Raw genomic sequence first — 21331 nt, 5'->3', positions numbered from 1 at the left:
TTACTTGAGTACTGTACTTAAGTATATTTTGAGTATCTGTACTTTACTGTACTGAATTTTTCTGGAAACTTTTTACTTTAACTTCACTACATTTGAAAGACAAATATCATACTTTTTACTCCACTACAATTCTGGCAATTTCATTGAGTAGAATGTAGTAACATGAGTCAGGGGATGATTTTGGTTGCAGGGGTTGCATTTTGGTTGGAAATGAAAGTCGGTCAGAACCCGACGTTGGAAATGAAAGTCGGGTTGACGTTAGAACCTGACTGATGTTGGTTTCTGACATCAACCTGATTTTCATTTTCAACGTTGGGATTGATCTTCTAAATGCAAATTTTGTCATTGTTTTGGAGCACACTAGCTTATAGATAACAGTAAGGCTAACATATTCATACTAAAAGCCAAAAAACTTTAAATAGGGCACTATTTCAGGGAACAGCCATTTGGGTGTCCGAAACCATTGTGGAAATTATTGAGTGCACTTGTTCAATCTCACATTCAATCCCACTACTGGAACTGTGTTCTAGAAATAAATTTGATATTGATATGAGGGTAGGTAGGCATAGATTCAGAGGCATAAGGTAAGTATTACATACAACAATGCAACAATAATAAAACAATGCATTGATGTTTACTTTTTACTTCTGATACTTAAGTACTTTTAAAAACAAGTACTTCTGTACTTTTACTTAAGTACACACCAGCCTTTACAACTTTTACTTGTAACAGAGTAATATTTGAACAGTAGTATCTGTACTTTCACTCAAGTAAGGAAGTTGTGTAGCTTACTTACTCCTGCAGTTCCTTCACAAACCCCAGTTTGAGAAAGCCTGACATATTTAATGCATTTCATATTATTGACAACGAGTGGAATAACTTTTCTTTCTCTTTGCATTTTTAAATGAATATGCTACAAGATTATTCTATTAAAATCAATTTGATAAATGAGTTGTCAAAAAGTAATCAAAAAGTAATTAGATTAATTACCTAAAATATATAATGTAACAGATTATATTACTGACAATTTTCACATGTAATATGTATTCAGTAATATATATATATAGGACATTCATTTTCTCATTTTGTTTTATACAGAGGAATAATTTTCATTTTCAGATTAACTAAACCTTAAAAGCAAACAAGCAAACAAATTAAATGTAATAATGCACAAAAACAACAACAATAAACATGTTAACCTAAAATACATTTGTAATATAAGATGACCATGTGTGTCATTTCATTAAACACTCCAGCTACAAATAAAGTCTCTAAATATTTACAAGAAATAAACATTTATTGCTTAAAAGACATAGACAGCATATAAAATGTAATGGTTTTGAATATAATGCCAGGATTCATTCATGAAACACACATTTAGCTTATAATGAGAGGAACACAGTTCGCAGAGCTCTGGACTGAACGCTTTTGCATGTGTTATTTTTAAGGCAGCTTTCACTTTTAATAAAACTACCAGTGTGAATGAGATAAATGTATTAAAAAATATACACCACTTCTGAGGAGTTCTGCATGACAAGTACTTTTGACTGCTTTCATTGCATACAATGAAAGTCAATGGGGTCCAAAACAATATTAGACCTCACTGGCTTTCATTTTATGGACCAAAACAACAAAAACAAAAGATTGTTTTTTGTGTTCCGCAGTAGAATGTTAGTCATACAGAGTTGGAACGACATGAGAGTGAGTAAATGACATTTTCATTTTTGGGTGAACTATCCCTTTAACTCACAAGACACGGGATGTGGTGACATTTTGAAGATGTATATGCGAGGCGTTTGTTAGAAAGGCTTTCAAAACCGCAGTGTACTAACCAAAGGAGATTCCATGAGAAGGATGAATGATGCCTACATGAATACAGCACAGCTCAGTGTTAGTGATAAACTTGATTTAGGTTAATTAAGAATGTGTCACACTCTATACTGTCTGCAAGGTGTAAATCTTGAGCTTCACTGTAGCTGGAAAACACTAGGCCCAATGGAACCTGCTGTAGGTATGTGTGTTTATGAGTACATGGGATGAGATGACAGCAGACATTAGAGGGGAAAGCAGGTCTGCAGTATGAGCAAGAGACAAGCAGTGAGCAGCAGAGCGAGGGAACTTTCACAGTGAATTTCTGAGATATTCCTACAGGTCACGACAGCAGCAGACGTCTGCTCTAACTTTAGCTCCGGAGGAGAGACGATCATCCCTTGAATCTGACAGAGACAGAGAAAACAACTTGAATCAACCTTTTAGAAACCTCTTAAAAATACTGACCACTTGAAAAAACATTGATATGGACCCTACTGTTCAGATTTTTGGGGTCGATACACATTTATGTTTTTTAAGTCTTTTTTTTATGTTCACCAAGGTTGCATATTATTTCATTATGAAATATTATTACAATTTAAAATAAAAGTTTTCTATTTTGATATAATTTAAAATGTAATTTATTCCTGCAATGGCTAGCTGAATTTTCAGCATCATTACTCCAGTCTTCAGTGTCACATGATCTTTCAGAAATCATTCTAATATGCTGATTTGTGCTCAGGAAACATTTCTTATTACTATCACTGTTGAACCGCATATTTAATGTGCCTTCGGTATAAAAAAAAAACTGCTTTTTTGTATTATTCGGCATCCACTTCACTAGGTGTCAGTATACGTCCAAGGGGCCTTACTAGTCACATATACAAAACAATTACTGAGGGCGACTTTAAAATGAAAGAATATAAAAGAATACAGTACAGGCCCTGCATAACAGGCCCTGCATAACCAAAATCACTCACCGACCACTCATCCTGGCCGATCTTGGAGCAGCGGACATTCATGGGAAGTTTCCGTACAATGTTGTTGAACGCTTTCCCTCTCTTCCTCGTCCACTTATATTTGTCCATGGCCTCCGTGAAGGAAAGGTTGCTGTATTTCTTAGGACTCTTAATCACAAATGGCCAAGTTCTACAAAAAAGCAAAAGAGATGGTTTTGGTGTAGTGCCTTTACTTAATATCATAACCATACTTAATTCTATCCACATTTGGTCTTTCCAATACATTTTTTTCCATACAGTTACAAGGAATGGGAACTGGAGCTGTCATCCAAGAGGATGCCAAAGCACATAAAAAGTATCATAAAAAGGAGTCCATACGACTCTTTTGAACTAAATGACACTTGTCCATATTACTTTTTGGAATTTGAATTTAGATTATATTAAGCATCTGCTATTTACTGAAGACATCCCTAGCTTTCTTGGTGTGTTCATGAGAGAAGTAGTGGTCTGATCATTGTTTAAATGAATCTTTTAATTAAACGATTGCTCTTTTGTAAAATGGAATGATTTGTTCATATTTTAGAGCACAACAACCTACTTTTCCACACTAATAGTACACACCACTTTTATGATACTTTTCAGGTTGTGTACTAAATTCTTCAGTTTTCATTCAGTGTGGAGTAATTGCATGGAAACAGCAACCAGCACAACTCTTTTAAATTTGTCCTTTTGTGCTTCAGAGAAGAAAGTCTCTTTTTCTCCTCCATTTTTCAGGTCAACTACTCCTTTAATTTTTAAACGATTTATGCTTGGCTTATTAGTTTATACATATCAATGCAAATATCATAGTTTATATTCATTTAATTACCTATAATACAACTCCTTTAGCAGTACTGAATTAAAAAATAAATCTTTTAGGGTAATGTGCTACTTAAATAAGGACTGCATCTGTGAAATTGTACTGAATATATACAGATATGATTTTTAAACATATTAATTATGGTACTGTTTACCGTATTACCCATATCATATATGATGGTTTGAGTGTCATAAATGTACTCACTGATCAAAGATACACCAGAGGGTCCATATCCCCTCAGTGAGCTTTATAGGTGTGTGTGTGTGTGAGAGAGAGAGTGTGAGTAGTGATCGAAAGACAGAGGGCGCTTGGGGCAGAGCTTTTGAAACTAAATCTGTTTAGAGTTGCCAGGTCTATTCCCTTACAATCCCCCCAATTCCAGCATCTGAGCACAATACTGCTCTGAGCCTCAGGGGGTCGAATAAACACACTCCACCAGCAGGGCCCTTTAGATGTTCCTCATTTTAGACGTACACACACACACCCACGTCCATCCAAAACACACATTCGCCTGCTCACACGCAACAAACAAACATGTGACAAAAAATCACAAACAAACATGTGCGGACATCACAAACCACACATCTCTCTCCCTATACAAACTAGTGAAAGGAATCTATACAAAACGTCAGCAGCTCAGCAGACGCCCACAGAGTCGAAAACACGCAGCTGCTCTGAGATGTGGACCTCCCTTAAAACTCAATTATGTCTTTAGATGTATACCATGGTTGCGATAACATCTCGAAGAGCTAGTTCCACCTATACAATTAGCTAAGAACCACTTATCTTTCTAGACGACTGCTGGAGAGCCACCATGTTTGAATGTGTTACTAAACTGATGGGTAACACAACAGTGATGTTTTGATGTCCACATATGATGTGTTTAAAAGAGAAGTTGTGAAGATTATTTATTTTTATCTCAGCAATGAAAATTGCAAACTAGGTTTCGCAAGAAGGGCAAACTAGATTTGATAACATCTGTCTTTTGGCACATTTTACAATGACCATTCCAGATGTTCCAGTTGGTCGGGCAAACAATTTGCACTTTCTGATGGAAGCAAGATGGTACATCTTCTGGTAAAGCTCTTGTGCTGACATGACAGCAAGAACATTTGGATGATAAGTGAAAACATTTATCCTCACTTGATCATCTAACTACCCGGCAGGCCATCAATCAACCGCCGTTAAGCTATTACGTGACACCGGTCTTATGTGAACCAAGCTGTCACTGGAAGGTCTACCATTTCACAGAATTGTCTCAAGTTAGTTCCATTTAAATGAACATATTGTCCTTGAACTTTCTTTCCATTGTTTTTCACCCTGTTTCTCTCTGTTTTCTTATGTTTCATAACCTACTGTAGCTTACTTCTTAGTACTACTTTTGTCATTTTAAATTTCATTTTAAAGGAGCTGTAAGTGTTAGCTGTTCTGGAACTTAAACCAGACTAAAGCCAAAAGTATCCACCTTATTTACATAACAGTGGGTCCAGTCGTTTAAAAACTTACAAGTACAAGGCTTCCGGTCTCATCCGCTTCCAGTTATTTTAGCTGTACAGAAACAGTCTGTTATCCTGCTTGATATTGCAAACTGGTATTTGTCATCATATTATTTTAATTTCTTATTGTCATTATCTCCAGTTGCGCGTCATTTTAATGAGATGTCCCATTCGATCTCGGAATCAAATTTCGTTGTTATAGAACATATCACACAGTCGCGTACGGGTGGTAATTTGGAGCGGAGACTTTTGCAGAGGGAATGTAAATGGATTTTTGACCTAAAATGTCTATATCCTTTGGGCATGAATGAGGAATATACTCTCAATTATTTTCTATAAATGTTGTTTCATTATGCATTGCAAAGTCTAATCGTGTGATGTGTAGGGATGATGAGAATAATCTTTTGTGATATTCAATAATGGGAATGAGTATATTTATGTTCATATTGATGGTCAGATTAAAAAAAAAAATGTAAAAAAATTTTTTTGAATAGAGGATTGTTGTGATATGTATATATAATCATGTAGACTATTGATGTAAATATTTGTATGGGATAAAATCAGATTCCGGTGTGTTATATGGATTACGGTAATAAGTGTTTAAATGACCGCAGGTGTACACTTGGTAACACATGACACTGATGAAGGGTTGAACCCAAAAACGGATGTTTGGCGCTACGCCTTTCCATCCTCTTCTTTATTATTATGGTCATTGTTGTCATCATGAACACCAATTTGTTTTTAGTGCAAATTGTTTTACTGCACGTTGTTTGTCTTCTAGTTATTAGTGGCTAATGAATCTAAAGTCTCGCAGATTCACCGATAGCGTGCGCAAACACAGGTGTTCGACACTTGACCTCTAGAAAGTTTCATCTTTGTCCATTTTCTGTGCTATTTCTCTCCAGACGTTATGACTGATAACCGTCCTTGTTTAAACTAGTTGTGAGTGTCTCTTTACTCTTTCACACAAGTGCTTGTTAATCTTTTGTAGTTCCGTCTCATCCGTTTCATTTTCAGAAGATACGCAACTCTAGTTTAAACGATGTCTATCAAGCACACTATCAAATGGATTATACTTTGATAGGTTATGTATTCAGCTAAGTTAAGTATTCGTGTCAAAACTGAAGCATACTTTAGCCAATGAATTAGACTTTCCAAAACCCCACCTTGAAAGATTCATTGTACTTGGAGCATGTGAGTAGTAGGATCTCTGTCCTGTCAAAGTTGTCAAAAATAACAGTAGCAAATAGCAGTAGTGAATATTAAAGTAACAATTGGCAATTGCTAAATAAGGCTGGATAGCTAAATGCAAAATGATTGACAGGCAGATAGCACCTTCAGTCTTCTGATTGGCTAAACACAATCTAGAGTCTAGTCTCACCCTGTTACAGACACATGTCTGTTATTTCAGGATTTTTAATACAGTCATATCTGTCAGGTAATTTGGATGTTTTTCTTGTGCAGCCTCATACTTTAGTGCCATTTACAATAAATGTTATTCATTGTTATGAACTTAATATGTGTATATTTGCCACTAACAAAGAAGCCCTTTTCTAAGGTGGTTTTTCAGACTTACGTAACAGGCTCCTGAATCTTTTTGACCCCAATGAATTTGAGCTGGCCGGTGATTTCTGGTAAACTCTCACACCTGGCTAGGTTAACCCTGGGGTAGTACAGCAGATACGACAAACACATCTCATCACGTGTACTAAGACCTCCCTGTAGAAAAAAAAAAAGACATTCCACATTTCTAGGGTCAAGACCTTGAAATATTACACTGACATAAAGCATCTGAATCATTGTAACAGCCAGAGGCCTGTGACAAATTATGCCCAGTACTGAGCAAAACTGAACTGACATGCACAGAGCAGCAAATATATCTTGATCTCTCTAATATGAATCCAAAACACCAGTGATTTTTATGGATTGTGGACTGTCTACAGAGAAAAAGCAGCTCGGCTCAGCCTATCAGCTCACTGTCTTCATGTGTACGGGCAAACGTCAGCAGCTGGATCCATCTCCACTTGCAGCTGTTTTCAGACACATTGTTTAGCCAAGAGCCTGCTGTTGAGATTCAAAGACGTGTTTCTAATAGAGCTGTTCAGTTTGTAGTCCTAAAGTCTATAGTTTTAGTTTATAGTCCTACAGCTTTTTTGTTGTTGAATTTTACATTTTAAATTACACACAGACACACACACACACACACACACACACACACACACACGCACACACACACACACACACACACACACACACACACACACACACACACACACACACACACACACACACACACACACACACACACACACACACACACACACACACACACACACACACACACACACACACACACACACACACACACACACACACACACACACACACACACACACACACCTAATATATATATATATATATATATATTAGGGTTCTTAAAGTTGCTTACAAGTTGTTACATTAGGACTACCGTAGTTGTGTACCTTACAACATGTAAAAGGTTTTAAACTTAAAGGGATAGTTCACCCAAAAAAGAAAATTCTGTCATCATTTGGACCCTCATGTTGGTCCAAAATCTGTACAACTTCTTCTGTGAAACAAACGTACTTATCTTTTACGTTCCACAGAAGAAAGAAAGTCATAGTTTTGGAACAACATGAGGGTGAGTAAATGATGACAGAATTTTCATTTTTGGGTGAACTATCCCTTTAAGTTGGTGAACAAAATGATAAAGTTTCAAGTAATATTCCCCACAGACCTTTTTAAGTCATACATCAAGAAATGCTATTTTAAAATCCCATTAGAAATTCCCAAAGGAAGCCATGGCAAATTACCGCTCGGGGTGGCCTAAAAATCAGACATCTTGACTGAACAGCTCTATTACAGTATTATTAAGGTTTGCTATTATCCAGGATTAATATGATAAATAATTCTGTATAAGACACACATCTATACAATTGTTAAAAAAGCAAACAAGACTTCACAAGCTTTAATCTTACCCAGGTCATGTTCATTCTGCCTTTAGTGTTGTATCTACACTCAGTGATTAGAGAATCTCCCTGGTGACAGAAAAACAGGTAATGCACGGTTAGTAAAAACATTTGCTTCTCTATTATGCTCACTGTTGGGTGTCACCTCTCGCCTGTAGGCCTTTTTAAATTGACACCAGTCGTACAGATGCACAATGTGCGCTGTTTACATGTTAAATTTATTACATCAGGTAATACAAAGTGTTTGAAAATGGACACTGGAGCAGATAATGATAATGGCTCTATTCTTTTCTACTACAATACTACCAATCCCTCAGCTATAAACTCTAAATCCTGAGAACAGTGTAAATAATTTAGTCTGAGTAAATGTCATATTTAATTTGACCCAAACGAGACTGTGAGATAAAAGCACAGTACCACAGAACCTATTTTTTGGTTTTCAAAAAATGAGTAAAGCAAACTGTGAGGTTCACTGTATCTGGTGATTAATGCAACACATCAATTTCACCCTCAGATGGAGCAATGAAGATTATGAAACTGAAATGGATTCTGACTGACAGGCAGGATGATCCTCTCCTGGCTGAGTGGCTGGAACTCCTGGAAGTTGAAATCAAACTGATCATCTGAGGCAAGTGGCTGGAGCTCGACCTGCTGGCGGAAGTGTCTGGTTCTGATAGCCCGTCCTGCCAGGTGAGCATGGAGCAGAACTGCAAACACATGAACTCCACTGGGCATCTCACTGTCTAATGACTTACAGGAAGAGAGACACGTTATACTTTTTTTTTTTTGGTCTGGGTTTTGAGACATTAAAAACATAGAAAATTAAAGCTTCTGTTCAGCAATGTAGCATTTAATTGTAAAAAAAAACAAACAAACATTTGAAATCATTGTTTTCTGTTTTTATACACTACCTTCAAAAGTTTGGAATCAATGCAATTTTTTTTTTTATTATTCAGGAATGCATTAAATTGATTAAAAGTGACAGTAAAGATTTTTGTAATGATACAAACGATTACTATTTCAAATAAATTATGTTCTTATTCTAAACTTTTTGTTCATCAAAGAATCTTGAACAATTTATCACAGTTTCTGCAAAAATATTAAGTAGCTGTTTCAACATTGATAATAATAAGAAATGTTACTTGCAGCAAATCAGAATATTAGATTGATTTCTAAAGGATCATGTGTCAATGAAGACTGGAGTTATGATGCTGAAAATTCAGCTTTGCCATCACAGGAATAAATGATATTTTAAAATATATTACAATAGAAAACAGTTATTTTAAATTGTAATAATATTTCACAATATTTATATTTTTATTGTATTTTTGACCAAATAAATGCAGTCTTGGTATGCATAAACTACTTTTACAACATCATTTATTTATATAAATAGTCATTTGTAATAATATAAGTCTTTACTGTAATTGAATGCATCCTGGTGAATAAGAATATTGATTTCTTTCAAAAACACTCTTTCATAGTGATTCCAAATGTCTGAATGGTAGTGTAGGTATCAAATATCATCTCATAGAGTGTAAATGGAGTGTAACCACTATAATTCTTGTGTTTGTGCGGTCTCACCTCCTGGAGACACTCCTGTGTGCAGTGTCCTTCTGTAATATAATCCTGCATGCCTGGGGGCAGCATGTGGTAGAGACTGACCCACACTCCTGTCTCTATGACCCCAGCATCATAGCGCCTCAGGCTGGGGCTATAGTACAAACGCAGGCCTGAACTGTCCACTGTCCCTGTGGAGAGACCAAAACTCTGAGCTCAGCTCTTTGCGGCTTAACCAACCTGATCTCAAGGAAAACATAACTATGTTACGAGGTGGTGATTTCGTATAAATTTGTGCGACGTGAATCGTACAAAAACTTGATTATTCGAAAAAAGAGTATTTCATCCACAAATACATAAAATATAATAACCGACACAAAATGTGACAGAAAATAACTGTAATGTTCTGTGATATAATGTTTAGTCATGTCATATGTCACTAAGTGAGGCAGGTTTGGCCTTAAACTGTTAAGGTATTAAATAAAAAACAAATATAACATACCTCTTTGTAAAGATAGGTTATCAAAGTGAATCTCCATCTGTACATAGACTGGGTCTATTGAGGTTCCTATAGACATTCCAACATGTGGAGGATAGGTGAAGCCCTGCAATATATAAAATAATTTTCATTCAATATCTGAAACTCTCATTATTTCAAATGAATATGAACTTATGAAATGATCACCTCTCCCCCAATAGCCCAGGCGAACAGGACGGTTTCGCAGGTGAAGAAGGAGTCTGGCATATTTGGATGGTAGCATTCATGTCCTCTGTTGATCTCACTCTTGTTCAGATTGCTGTCGCACTGGTAGAGCAGAATATGATGAACCAGATTCTCATGACCTTTCTGAATCAATGGCTCTATCTGAAAACACCAAACAAAGAGAGTGGAATATAAATAACAGGGTTGTGCGCCACTCAGAATTGAATTGAGAATGCCTTTTGAATTTCATTTCTCTTTTTGAGTTTGAACTGAGGTAGCAAACAGGGTGCAGAATTAAAATGGTGTTAAATTCATATAGCCATCTCTCAGCAGTACAGAAAAACCTTATTATAAAGGACTAACGGAGTATAAAACGATCTATTTGTTTATTATTAGTGCATTTATATCATTATAGGTTGAACCTGAAAATTATAAATGTCAATATGTATGACATAACTAGCTCAAATCAATATTTATATTTTGTTTCAAAATTCAGTACATTTGTCTTCCGGTTACACCCATTCAAATTCCACTTCAACAATCCTGGCAAATTCAGACTGTTGGATTCAAAGGGAACAAATTTTACATACATTTAGAAAAATAACCCAACCCTTTAATATTTATTATTGTTCACAAGTTTGGGGTTTGTGAGATTTCTTTGTTTTGTTTTTAAAAGAACTCTCTCATGCTCACCCACACTGCATTTATTTGATCAAAAATACAGCAAAAACCGTACTCTTGCGAAATAAATTTATTACAATTTAAAATAACAGTTTATTTTAATACATTTTAAAACGTAATTAACTCCTGTGATGGTAAAGCTGAATTTATTTTCAGAATTTTGTAAATCTCACTTTTGATTTAATTTGTAAATCCAAAATAAGAACACTTTCCACTACACATGCTGTTCCAGCCCGTTCTCATCCTTTGGCGTCATACATGTGACGCTTTTGACATTTCGTCGAAATCTTACGCACATGGCAGGGCTCTACAGTGCGACCATTTTGCTCGCATATGCCCCTAAAAATCGATACGTGCGTACCGGAAAAATGATTTACGAGCACAATGTGCGAGTAACTACAACCTACCATAATCGAAAACGAGACGATAACTAAATAAAAACTAGTTTTGAATGACAAAAACTATGACGAAAATCTATTGACATTTGTCAACAAATAAAAACTAGACAACAATGTTAGATAGTGACGATTTGGTGACGATCCAGTAAGAACTGATGTCCTGCGTTTGTGGTATGCGCACATTTGTACTGTAACGTGCTCATCTACCCAGCGGCACACGGGTTGACATGCGCTGCATCTCATAAAACGTTAAAAAATGTAAATGTCTGGGAGAATTAGTAGAGCAGACATATAGATCTGAATAAGAGTGACGATTAGGGGTGGAACGGTACACAGAAGTCACGGTTCGGTTCATACCTCGGTTCAGACATCACGGTTCGGTACGATTTCGGTACAATGGAGTGAAAAGCAAAGCAAAAATGCAGAAGGCATTTTTATAAATGTCTTAAACCTTGTATTTTTTTAAATAAGTTTTATAAATAAAGGCATAGAACCAGTTTATTTGTAGTGCACTGACAGTAGTTTTATATAATTAGTTTATTAATTAAATTATTAAAAAGACGAAAAGACCTTGAGATATGTTTGGTAATTGTACCTGAATGAATTTAAAATTAATTTGCTATTTCAGATCAAGATATTTGTTTTCCTTCATTTTAATTAACTAACTTTATTCTCATCTGAATTATAAATAATTGATTTCCGTATAAAATAATACTACCATAAAAACTTTTGTTAACAGTTGTAGGTTACAGTTTGACAAGAGTTTAGAGTGTGACAAAAGCACAATGTTGTGTTTTATTGCCAGTGTACACAAATATAAGTAAACAATTTGCAGTTTTAATGATGTCCTGTATGAAAAAAATGACGGAGTATGTTTTTACGTTTCCACTGTTCGATCGCCCGTGCCTCTCTCTCACACACACACACACACACACACACACACACACACACACTGTTCATCGCGCGATTCGCGCCCGCGCCTCTCTCTCTCTCTCGCACGCGCGCGCGCACACACACACACACACACACACACACACTGTTCATCGCGCGATTCGCGCCCGCGCCTCTCTCTCTCTCGCACGCGCGCGCACACACACACACACTGTTCGATCGCGCCTCTCACTCTCTCTCTCTCTCTCTCTCTCTCTCTCTCTCTCTCTCTCTCTCTCTCTCTCTCTCTCTCTCTCTCTCTCTCTCTCTCTCTCTCTCTCTCTCTCTCTCTCTCTCTCTCTCTCTCTCTCTCTCTCTCTCTCTCTCTCTCTCTCTCTCGCGCGCGCACACAGACACACACACTCCTGCATTGCAATCTTGATCGCAGCCTGTTCATTGCTGCGTTAACAGTCACACCAAAAGCGAATAGAGCGAAATTTATCGCTATTTAAGAGGGTTTTTTTTTTTATTTGTACCGTGTATTCTGCGTGCAAATTCGTGCACCGAACCGTGACGCCCGTACCGTTTCGGTTCAATACGAATACATGTACCGTTCCACCCCTAGTGACGATGCAAAAAAAGAGCTCTATTTGGTTCGGTTTTCTGTGCGCACACACCCGACCCGACCCGAAGCGTGCAGTTATGCACATAGACACACAGTGCGCGAGGACTGAACTGAGCTCTCTTTCGTTTCTGAAATGGACAAATAGACAACATTATGTCGAAATGTCCGTTTTGGAGAGTATTCACGTAAACTATGTTGGTTATGTCTTAAACAGTTTTGAGTCCATCGATGTGCATCAGTGCAATTGGATCCGCATGTCATTGTACATGATCCGATGTCTTAAAGTGACAGTGGGTAATACACCTAATGCGGTCTGTGTCATCAAGCAACAGAAGAAAAAGAGAATAGCATTCACTGCTCGTTAATAGCTTTAATAAGGATTCATTATATTTAATTCATACAAATAAATATGTCTGCTGCTTGAAAGAATAAAAAATTATGTATGCAAGTAGTTATAAAGAATGCATATATCATTCATTGAAAAGAAGACTATTCTACTTTAGGAAAAGTGGTTTTATTTAATTTTAAGATATTTTTTAAGTCACAGTAGTTAAATCTGTATCTCTGTTGCATGTTCAAACTTTAAAATCATTCATATTAACTGGTTAATAGATGTTTTCTCCGCGAGTATATGGGTTTAGAAATTTTAGAGAAATTCTAAATTAATGCATTACAATTGAACTAAACCCATTATATTTTAGTCATCTGAATTGTTTTAGTTTTAGTCTAGTTTTAGTCGACGAAATACAATAAGATTTTAGTCGACTAAATCTACAGTAGATACTAATACTAGTAAATACTAATACACTCATTTAAACTAGTTTCTCCTCCATGTTGTGGAAAGATGCAGATGTCCACAGTTGTGCCAATGTGCTCCTAGCCTCCTCCTGAGAGCAACACGTTCCCCTTGTTCTGTTTTACTAAAGTGATTGTGAAGTGTGCGGTTTCACACCATAGTTGAACACAAAGAGGAGCACACACGTAGTGTATATATATAATAAATAGTTTGTTTTCACTGCGCTCCAAAATTTCTTTGTGTGCTCCTACATTTTTTCATTTAGGAGCACATGTGCTCCTTGGGAAAAACATAAGCGTAGAACCCTGCATGGCATCCTTTAGCATCAATATGAGACGCAGAACCCAAGGCGTCATACAGGTGACGCTCGTCTAAATCCAACGCACATGGCATCGTTTAGCGTGAATATGAGACGCAGATCCCAAGGCGTCATAACCGTACCCTACCCCAGACCTAAACCTACCCATAACAGTGCGTGTTATATTGACGCTAAAGGATGCCATGTGCGTAAGATTTCGACGAAATGTCATATGGCGTCACCTACAGTATATGACGCCAAAGGATGAGAATGCGTTGGCTGTTCAGAGCTTTGATAAAGGGATCAGCCATAAAGATTTTTTAAAAGTAGGTAATCTTTTTAAAACACTATATTTTGATCCTCTACAAGAAACTGTGTCTGTGTCTGTATCTGTGTTTGTGTGTGTGTGTGGATTCTTGAGCTAAAACTAGCTTGGATATCTTTGGAGTAGGAAGTGGGGGATTTTAGAATTATTTTTCTCCTCACAGTGGGCTTCTTCTGTCGGAACTGGAATTCTAAATAAAAGCATTTCCAACAGAGCGAACTGTGTCCTCTCTTCAGGGGCCTCTGCCTAAAGCAGTGGGACCCAGGGCCAAACAGTGGCTGTATAAATATTCAAACATTCCTTTATTTCCCTTCCACCTCCTCTTTTTTTTACCAATGGGGAGCCGTTTTGTTTTTTGAGACCCCAAAATCTGTTGAACATGTAACATTTTGTATAGTAGTATAATATTGTATCTAACTGATAACAGCATGTCTAATCCATCTAATGTAAACCCATCACAGATTCTGCTCTCACCACCTATGTTGTCTTTATATTGAACAGCATGATTTCATGTACATGGCTGTATTGATATTAATCAAAATGTTGCTATGAAAGATGCACTTTTTTGTTTAGGTAACGAAATTGTGTGTTTTGTCATTGAGAACACACTAACGTCGCTTGCAATCATTAAAAAATGTTGCACCAGGGTATTCTGATAAAATGCTCATCACAGAGTCCAGAAAATGAGCTGGATGACAAACATTTGTGACAATTACTACAAGCACATGCCTAATTTAAATATGGGTGGCCATTTGTGCTTTTATTGTAAGTAAATCATCTGCAATATGCCTACAAAGCGTGCATGCAATCTGTTAGACTACACAAGCAAATGAACTACCCTTTATTTGGGATCTTACTGTATAAAGTACACCCTCATCAGGCATCAAATAGCATGAGGCTTAGACTGAATAAGGACAGTGACAATATAGCCTGAACATAGACAGTGAGAGCATAGTGTCTGGAAAAATCTGCTCCTGTTTGACAGTTCAACATCCGCTCTTTGAAACTGAGCAGGAACAGAGCAGACACTGCTGTGGTTATATGGGGCAGCTGGCATCAGACTAACACAGCCTGGAGCTTCACAAATACCAGACTAGTGTATGTAGAAAGGACAGGGTGAAGAGGGGTCACAATAATTATTCACTTTTTGGTTTTAAATGATTTGTGTTCAGTTGATGTTAATGAAAGCTTCATTTGAGGCTAAATGTAATGGTCCATTTACATTGCATGTACCCAAGTGATATGACAAACTTTATTTTACAGTATGCTCCAGTATAAGTATTTTGGTCATTTACAATTGCTTGATTTAGGCCACAACTAAAGTCTGCATGCCACTGACTAGTGAATGCAATTGTGCATTTGTCTGTAATATGTTTGATCATCTTGTAAAACATGGACTACTCAAGTCTATTCACTGTATGGAGTCTTTGTATCCATCACACTACATGCTGAACATTGCAGCAAACTAAATGGCTTACATTCATACTGCGTGCTGCTCACTTCTGCATGTGCAGCGCTTATGTTTTTGTTAAAAACGTGGAGCTGTAGCCATAGTGATGAATTCATGGAGATGAATGCACGCCTGTCTTTCCACAGCTGAATTTTACATAGGCACGAACTGGTGACTACAGCAGTTAAATTAAATTAAAGGTTGGTGCATCTGAAAAATTAGCCTGAAAGGATGAAGCTTAATTGTAGTAGTTTATCATATGATTAAAGTACCTATTCTGCCTTTAATTAAGTAACACTTGAAAAGCTTAGCTATTGGAAGACTCTTTCATCTGGGTCAGAGAGTATAATTTCAGTAACATGTCTGATCTACAAATAGCAGCTGCAAAAGACAATAATAAGCAGGTGAGACATAAAATAGAAGCGAGGGAGACAGAAAGGAAACCGACTCAGGTGACAACATAGCAAAATAAACTGATGTAAAAACAACCAATATGAGGTCAAAGTTAACATACCATGTTTTCAAACATGCATGTGGAATCTAATTTATGTACAAATGGTTATTCACATAGCTAATCACATAGTTGTCATGAAAAATCAGAGTGTTTGGCATGGTAATGTAGCCTGGATGCCAGCCCGAACCCCGCCCACAACATTTTTTGGTCGGGAAGTTCGGTCTGGACTCGATCCATTGAGGAGTAATTATGATCGGTTCAGAAATCGTCGGGCCAATCAAATTGCCAGGGCGGGCTTTATACGATGATGGACAGATGATCTGCAGGGACGTAATCCTCACGTTATCAAAGAGCGCTTGGGTTGAACTGGTTTCCCTCAAAGTTGACTGCAGCTGGAGAATAGAGATGTATAGATTCCGCTATCGCGTCTGTTGTAAAAGAAATCGACAGCGCATTCATTTCAAAAGACGAACAGAGAACTGCAATCAAGGCATTTGTCGATTGGAAAGATGTGTTTGCCGTCCTTCCTATGGGATTCGGCAAAAGTTTAATTTATCAGCTGGCTCCGATGGTCACTAAGAAGATGGGACGCAATGAAAACCCTGTGGTCGTTGTGGTTTCTCCTTTGGTCGCACTCATGGAGGACCAAGTAAAAGAAGCAACACTCATTATTTTACTTCTTCCAGCGTGCGTGCATTTGAGTTCTGTTGACAACTATGCGCAGATCAACATACGTCACTTACTGCGTTGCTCTGATTGGTTGTAGGTCTATCCAATTGAGTGCAGAGTTTTTTTTTTTTCTGGCTCGGTTAAGACACGCCTCATAATCAAAGCCCTTATGGAGCAGTATCAGACTCACATTCTGACTAGAATATGAGTATGACGAAGTCAGGCTAATGGTAATGGGTATGACAATGTTGATATATTTGCTCTTGGCAGAATAGATCTGCAAATAGATTGCTGCTGCAGAGTAGGTACGGGACCTGCTACTGCCAATACATACATAGACACACTGCTGTGATCATGTAAGACATGCTGCTGCTGTACAATATAGCATACATGAATTACCCGTAGCAGATTTATACAGGTGGAGCTGGGGAGGGTGGAGGGTTTCTGAAAGCACGCTGCACTGCTACAGCAAACACTGACCAAGTATTTTAAAAGTTGAGTAGCGAGCTCATTGGCTGCTGATGCAAGAGGAACCAATCAGCTGTTCCCTATAGAAAAGGATGTGATTGCTAGCAGATTGAGTTAAGGATATCAGCTATTAAATCAGTAAAGATTGTCAAGTCTGATCCTCTCTGTCATACTGTACAGCATTGGATCCGATTCTCTCTAGTGAATCGGTTCATCCTAAGTGGTTCTCTCTTCTTATATGTATCATTTTAATGTTTCATGTTTTCATATTTAGTGTAAATTTACCTGTTGAAGTTTGATACTTTCAATGTAAAACTCTACATTGTTATTATGCCAGTAAAATATATGGCACCAGTAAAATATATTGTTTGCTACTTGCAGAGTACCTAGCTACTTTTTGAAAACAGAAGCTTGAATGAAGTTTAACGACAAATTACACTAATTATGGTAGTAGCCTGCCAAACTACAGTAAGTAGCTTCCCCATCACTGTGGTAATATAATAGTAATATCTAGAATTTCTTTGTAAGGACTTTGTTTAAAACTGCAGAGAGAAGTAAAATGCATAAGCTTCATTAAAGCCCATAAATATAGGTACAGTAGAAGTTAACTGAGATAGTAAAAGGTACTTCACAACAGGGAGGATTTAATTGGCGATATGCAAGCCTATAAGAATGCATCTCTGTATAGCTATCTCATCTCTGGATTAAAACATGACTTAAATTAATGCAAGTGTTTTAAACATTATGATTTCATTAAGATGGGCTTGCTTTACCATTTAAATAATTGTATCACTCACTCTGATTACATGATGTTTCTTCTTCAGCTCTGGAAATCTATAGATCTGACACCAGTATGTTGTATCCTTATGAGGCACAGGAACCTGCAATATTTAAACATGTTTACAAAATTCCCAAAACAGTTAAACATAGCAGTTAGATGGCAACAACCAGCAATATTCCATTGTGGACTGGAGAGTGTGGACTTCCAGCTTTTTATTAATCCCATTTCCTGTTTTTTTTTTTCCTATTCAATGCTGAGCATTTGTTATGAGGTTGTAAATATGTACACTCTTATAAAATCTGGTGTTTGGCAGTATCCCACAGGCATAAAAGGAGCCTTGTTTTCATTGAAAATACCCAATCAGCAGGCAAAAGGGTCTGTATTTTAAAAGGATTCATATGTAACCACAAAACCTTGACATTAATGACCTTGATTTTTAAGCATGCACAAATAGACAAAACAGTTGGCATAACACTGCCTTAGGCTAAGCCGTTCTATGTCACTCTTAGCTCATCAAACGCTCCAGCAGTCTGCTGCATGCATGCACTTTCCTCACCTCCTCGTTCTGAAGGTCAAAGAAAGCTGTTCCTGCTGGGATGCTGGAGCTGCTTCCAGGGTTGAGTAATCGCAGACTCTTTCTGCCTCTGTTCATCCCATGGTAGACTAGTCCTGACACTCCCACGTCCTCCTCATGGAACGCCCAGATCACTCTCACTGTACTGCCCTGCTCAGTGACAAATTATGGGTAATTGTAAGCTTACTGTAAGTGCAATAGGCTTTTTATATAAGTAATAATTTGACAACATTTTAGGGAATTGAGTTTATTGAACTCCTCAATAAAACACCATACTATTGTTTTCCCTTGAACAAAAGGCTATGTGCTGACATTATAATTACAACTGAGAGCGCAGTTACAAAGCTTTGGTTTGGTGCACGCTCCAAAAATTGGATAAAGAGACCCTGACACTAAAAGCTGTTTCTTTTTAGACTTATGGAGGCAGATGTAGTCAAACCTACCGTAATGACTTTGTCATTGTCATCACAGGTCTGGAGGTTTCTGCTGAAAGCCAGGACAGTATGTGTGCCATTCTCTCTGCCGTACAGAAGCTGGTAGCTCTGCAGTGGATCTTTGTGGACCTTTCTGTTCGAGTCTGTAAAGTAGTCCTGAGCAGAGTGAGGAGGAACCAAGTTAGTCCATCTCAGGTTTGCATCTTTTAAGTCTGAACCTGTTTTAATGGAGTATTGGGATCATGTGAGTAAATCTTCATGGTTTTGGTCTGCATGCGTTCACATTTGATTACCTTTGATCAAAATGTTTGGTCAGCTGCCCTCGCAAATGTTCTGTTTTTGTCCAATGCATGCAGACAGAACTACAGCTAAGTTTTGGAACATACAAGAGTCTTCAATAAACAATGCTGATGAATAGCCCCGTGCTGAACACTAATCATAAACATCTTGGACTATTCTATACATCATACAGTTAGACAGAGCTGGATGGGGATTATAATCTGCAGAATATGGACAGTTGGGGTGGATGTATTCAAATATTGCCCTGTTTTCATTTGAAAAGGTATAGTGTATGTGCAAGTACTGTCTGATTAAAATCCAGGTCACAACAAGGCAGCTGATTATAGTCAGGTCAGTGGGTTACTGTTGATGATCTCATTGCAACAGATTTCAGAACACAAACAAAAAACTATTACTGCAGATTTGAATGTTCAGACAGTGGTCTTTAATGTTGCTCACACTCTTGAAAAGTACGTAATTTTATAAACTCTATGTTTAAGTAAAATAAAAAAACTGATACAGTTTTTGCGACCACTACCAATACAGATGATCTGGCAATGACATGCAGAACAGATGATTATTTTTTGTTTTATTTCTGCTTTATTGGCACAAATAATTAATAAAACAATACTACAACAATTAATGATTGCATTATGCATTAACATAAAAACATGCATTATGAATGCTTTATTAATAATAATAATAATTATCATTACATTATTAATTAATAATAGTATGCCACTGTATGTTGTTTTGTGATCCAAATCAGTGCAGATTAATTTTGATCTATGTTTTGGCGTATGTCTATTACTATTAAGTTTAAAAAGCTCATAACAGACGGCTGTTTGAATTGATGTCAAAATTGTGCAAAAAATATGCATTAAATAAGTTAGTTCGCTAATCGTGTGACTATGTTTTAAAAACTTTTTTTTACTTTTTTTTTTTTCTTTCATTTTTACATAGGCTATTGTTGTATAAGTTAAATGGATGGGAGCAAATATGTTGTTGATGATTTTTTCCATCACATATCCATAAACATTTTATTCAAAATAGCTACTTAAATCATTTGAGTAACCTGCTTAAAACTGAAATAATAATAATAATGATCAATCCAGCACAACATTTACAGAGGTCAAAATGCAGCAGGCTAATTTTAAACTGTGAGATGTGTATAATCAGAGATGCATTCACACCCAAAGGTGCGTGCACACACTTACCAGCAGATACGAACTTCCGTTGAGCACACCACCTATCACGATATCAGACGAAGACATCGCACCGGTCGGTGACAAACCGAATCCTATATATCCTCTCGTTTCCACTTCTACTTCAAAAGTTATCGTGGACTCGTCAAATCCCCACTTAATGTTGTATCTCCCATCCGCATCTAGGGCAGCTGAATGAACGAACCGTGTCCCATGTGAGCATGTCGAGCAGAAGAGTGAAGTTAAGAAAACCAGAGCGCAAAGAGGCTGCTTTTCAGACATATCGAGCTGAATCACAAACAACACTGACGGCACTCAAGGACGCTTTTTATCCATAGAGCAGTTTATGGAAATATGCAACTTCCGAGGGCAAGAGTGTTTGTTTGCTTTGGTGCATTGGAGGCGAACGATCCTTTCAAGCGCTGGCAGCCTCCCACCGCTGAACTGTTGGAACTTGTGTGATTTCCCTTTGATGTGGAAAGACATGTAGAGCTGAACACCGTGTCTACGAGCGCGCGACGCGACACAAGTCAAGCAGCCATTATAATCACCGGCGTGATTACAATACACTATTAAACTGAAGTTCAAGTACTGAGTGTAGAATCACTTGAATGTTGGTGACTTTGACCCAAACTCTAGGTTTCAAAT

At 37.2% G+C, this 21331-nt stretch overlaps 1 protein-coding gene across 1 annotated transcript; it reads right to left on the bottom strand.

The window, feature by feature from the left end:
• Positions 1 to 1938: 1938 nt before the first annotated feature.
• moxd1 (monooxygenase, DBH-like 1) lies at positions 1939 to 21097 on the bottom strand. Its single transcript, XM_056259870.1, has 12 exons — positions 20696 to 21097; positions 19209 to 19355; positions 18748 to 18915; positions 18208 to 18291; positions 10359 to 10538; positions 10176 to 10278; positions 9698 to 9864; positions 8672 to 8863; positions 8123 to 8182; positions 6700 to 6842; positions 2790 to 2958; positions 1939 to 2216 (listed from the first exon to the last, which is right to left on the bottom strand). The coding sequence occupies exons 1-12, from the start codon at positions 20963 to 20965 to the stop codon at positions 2055 to 2057; spliced, it is 1845 nt and encodes a 614-aa protein (XP_056115845.1). The 5' UTR covers positions 20966 to 21097; the 3' UTR covers positions 1939 to 2054.
• Between the last annotated feature and the right edge of the window lie 234 nt (positions 21098 to 21331).

The sequence above is a fragment of the Rhinichthys klamathensis genome, unplaced genomic scaffold (assembly GCF_029890125.1).
Source record: "Rhinichthys klamathensis goyatoka isolate OS25496 unplaced genomic scaffold, OSU_Roscu_1.1 h1tg000170l_1, whole genome shotgun sequence".
Classification (NCBI taxonomy): Eukaryota; Metazoa; Chordata; class Actinopteri; order Cypriniformes; family Leuciscidae; genus Rhinichthys; species Rhinichthys klamathensis.
Note: the sequence above shows the minus strand (reverse complement) of the source record. Positions and strands in the feature narration are given on the sequence as shown.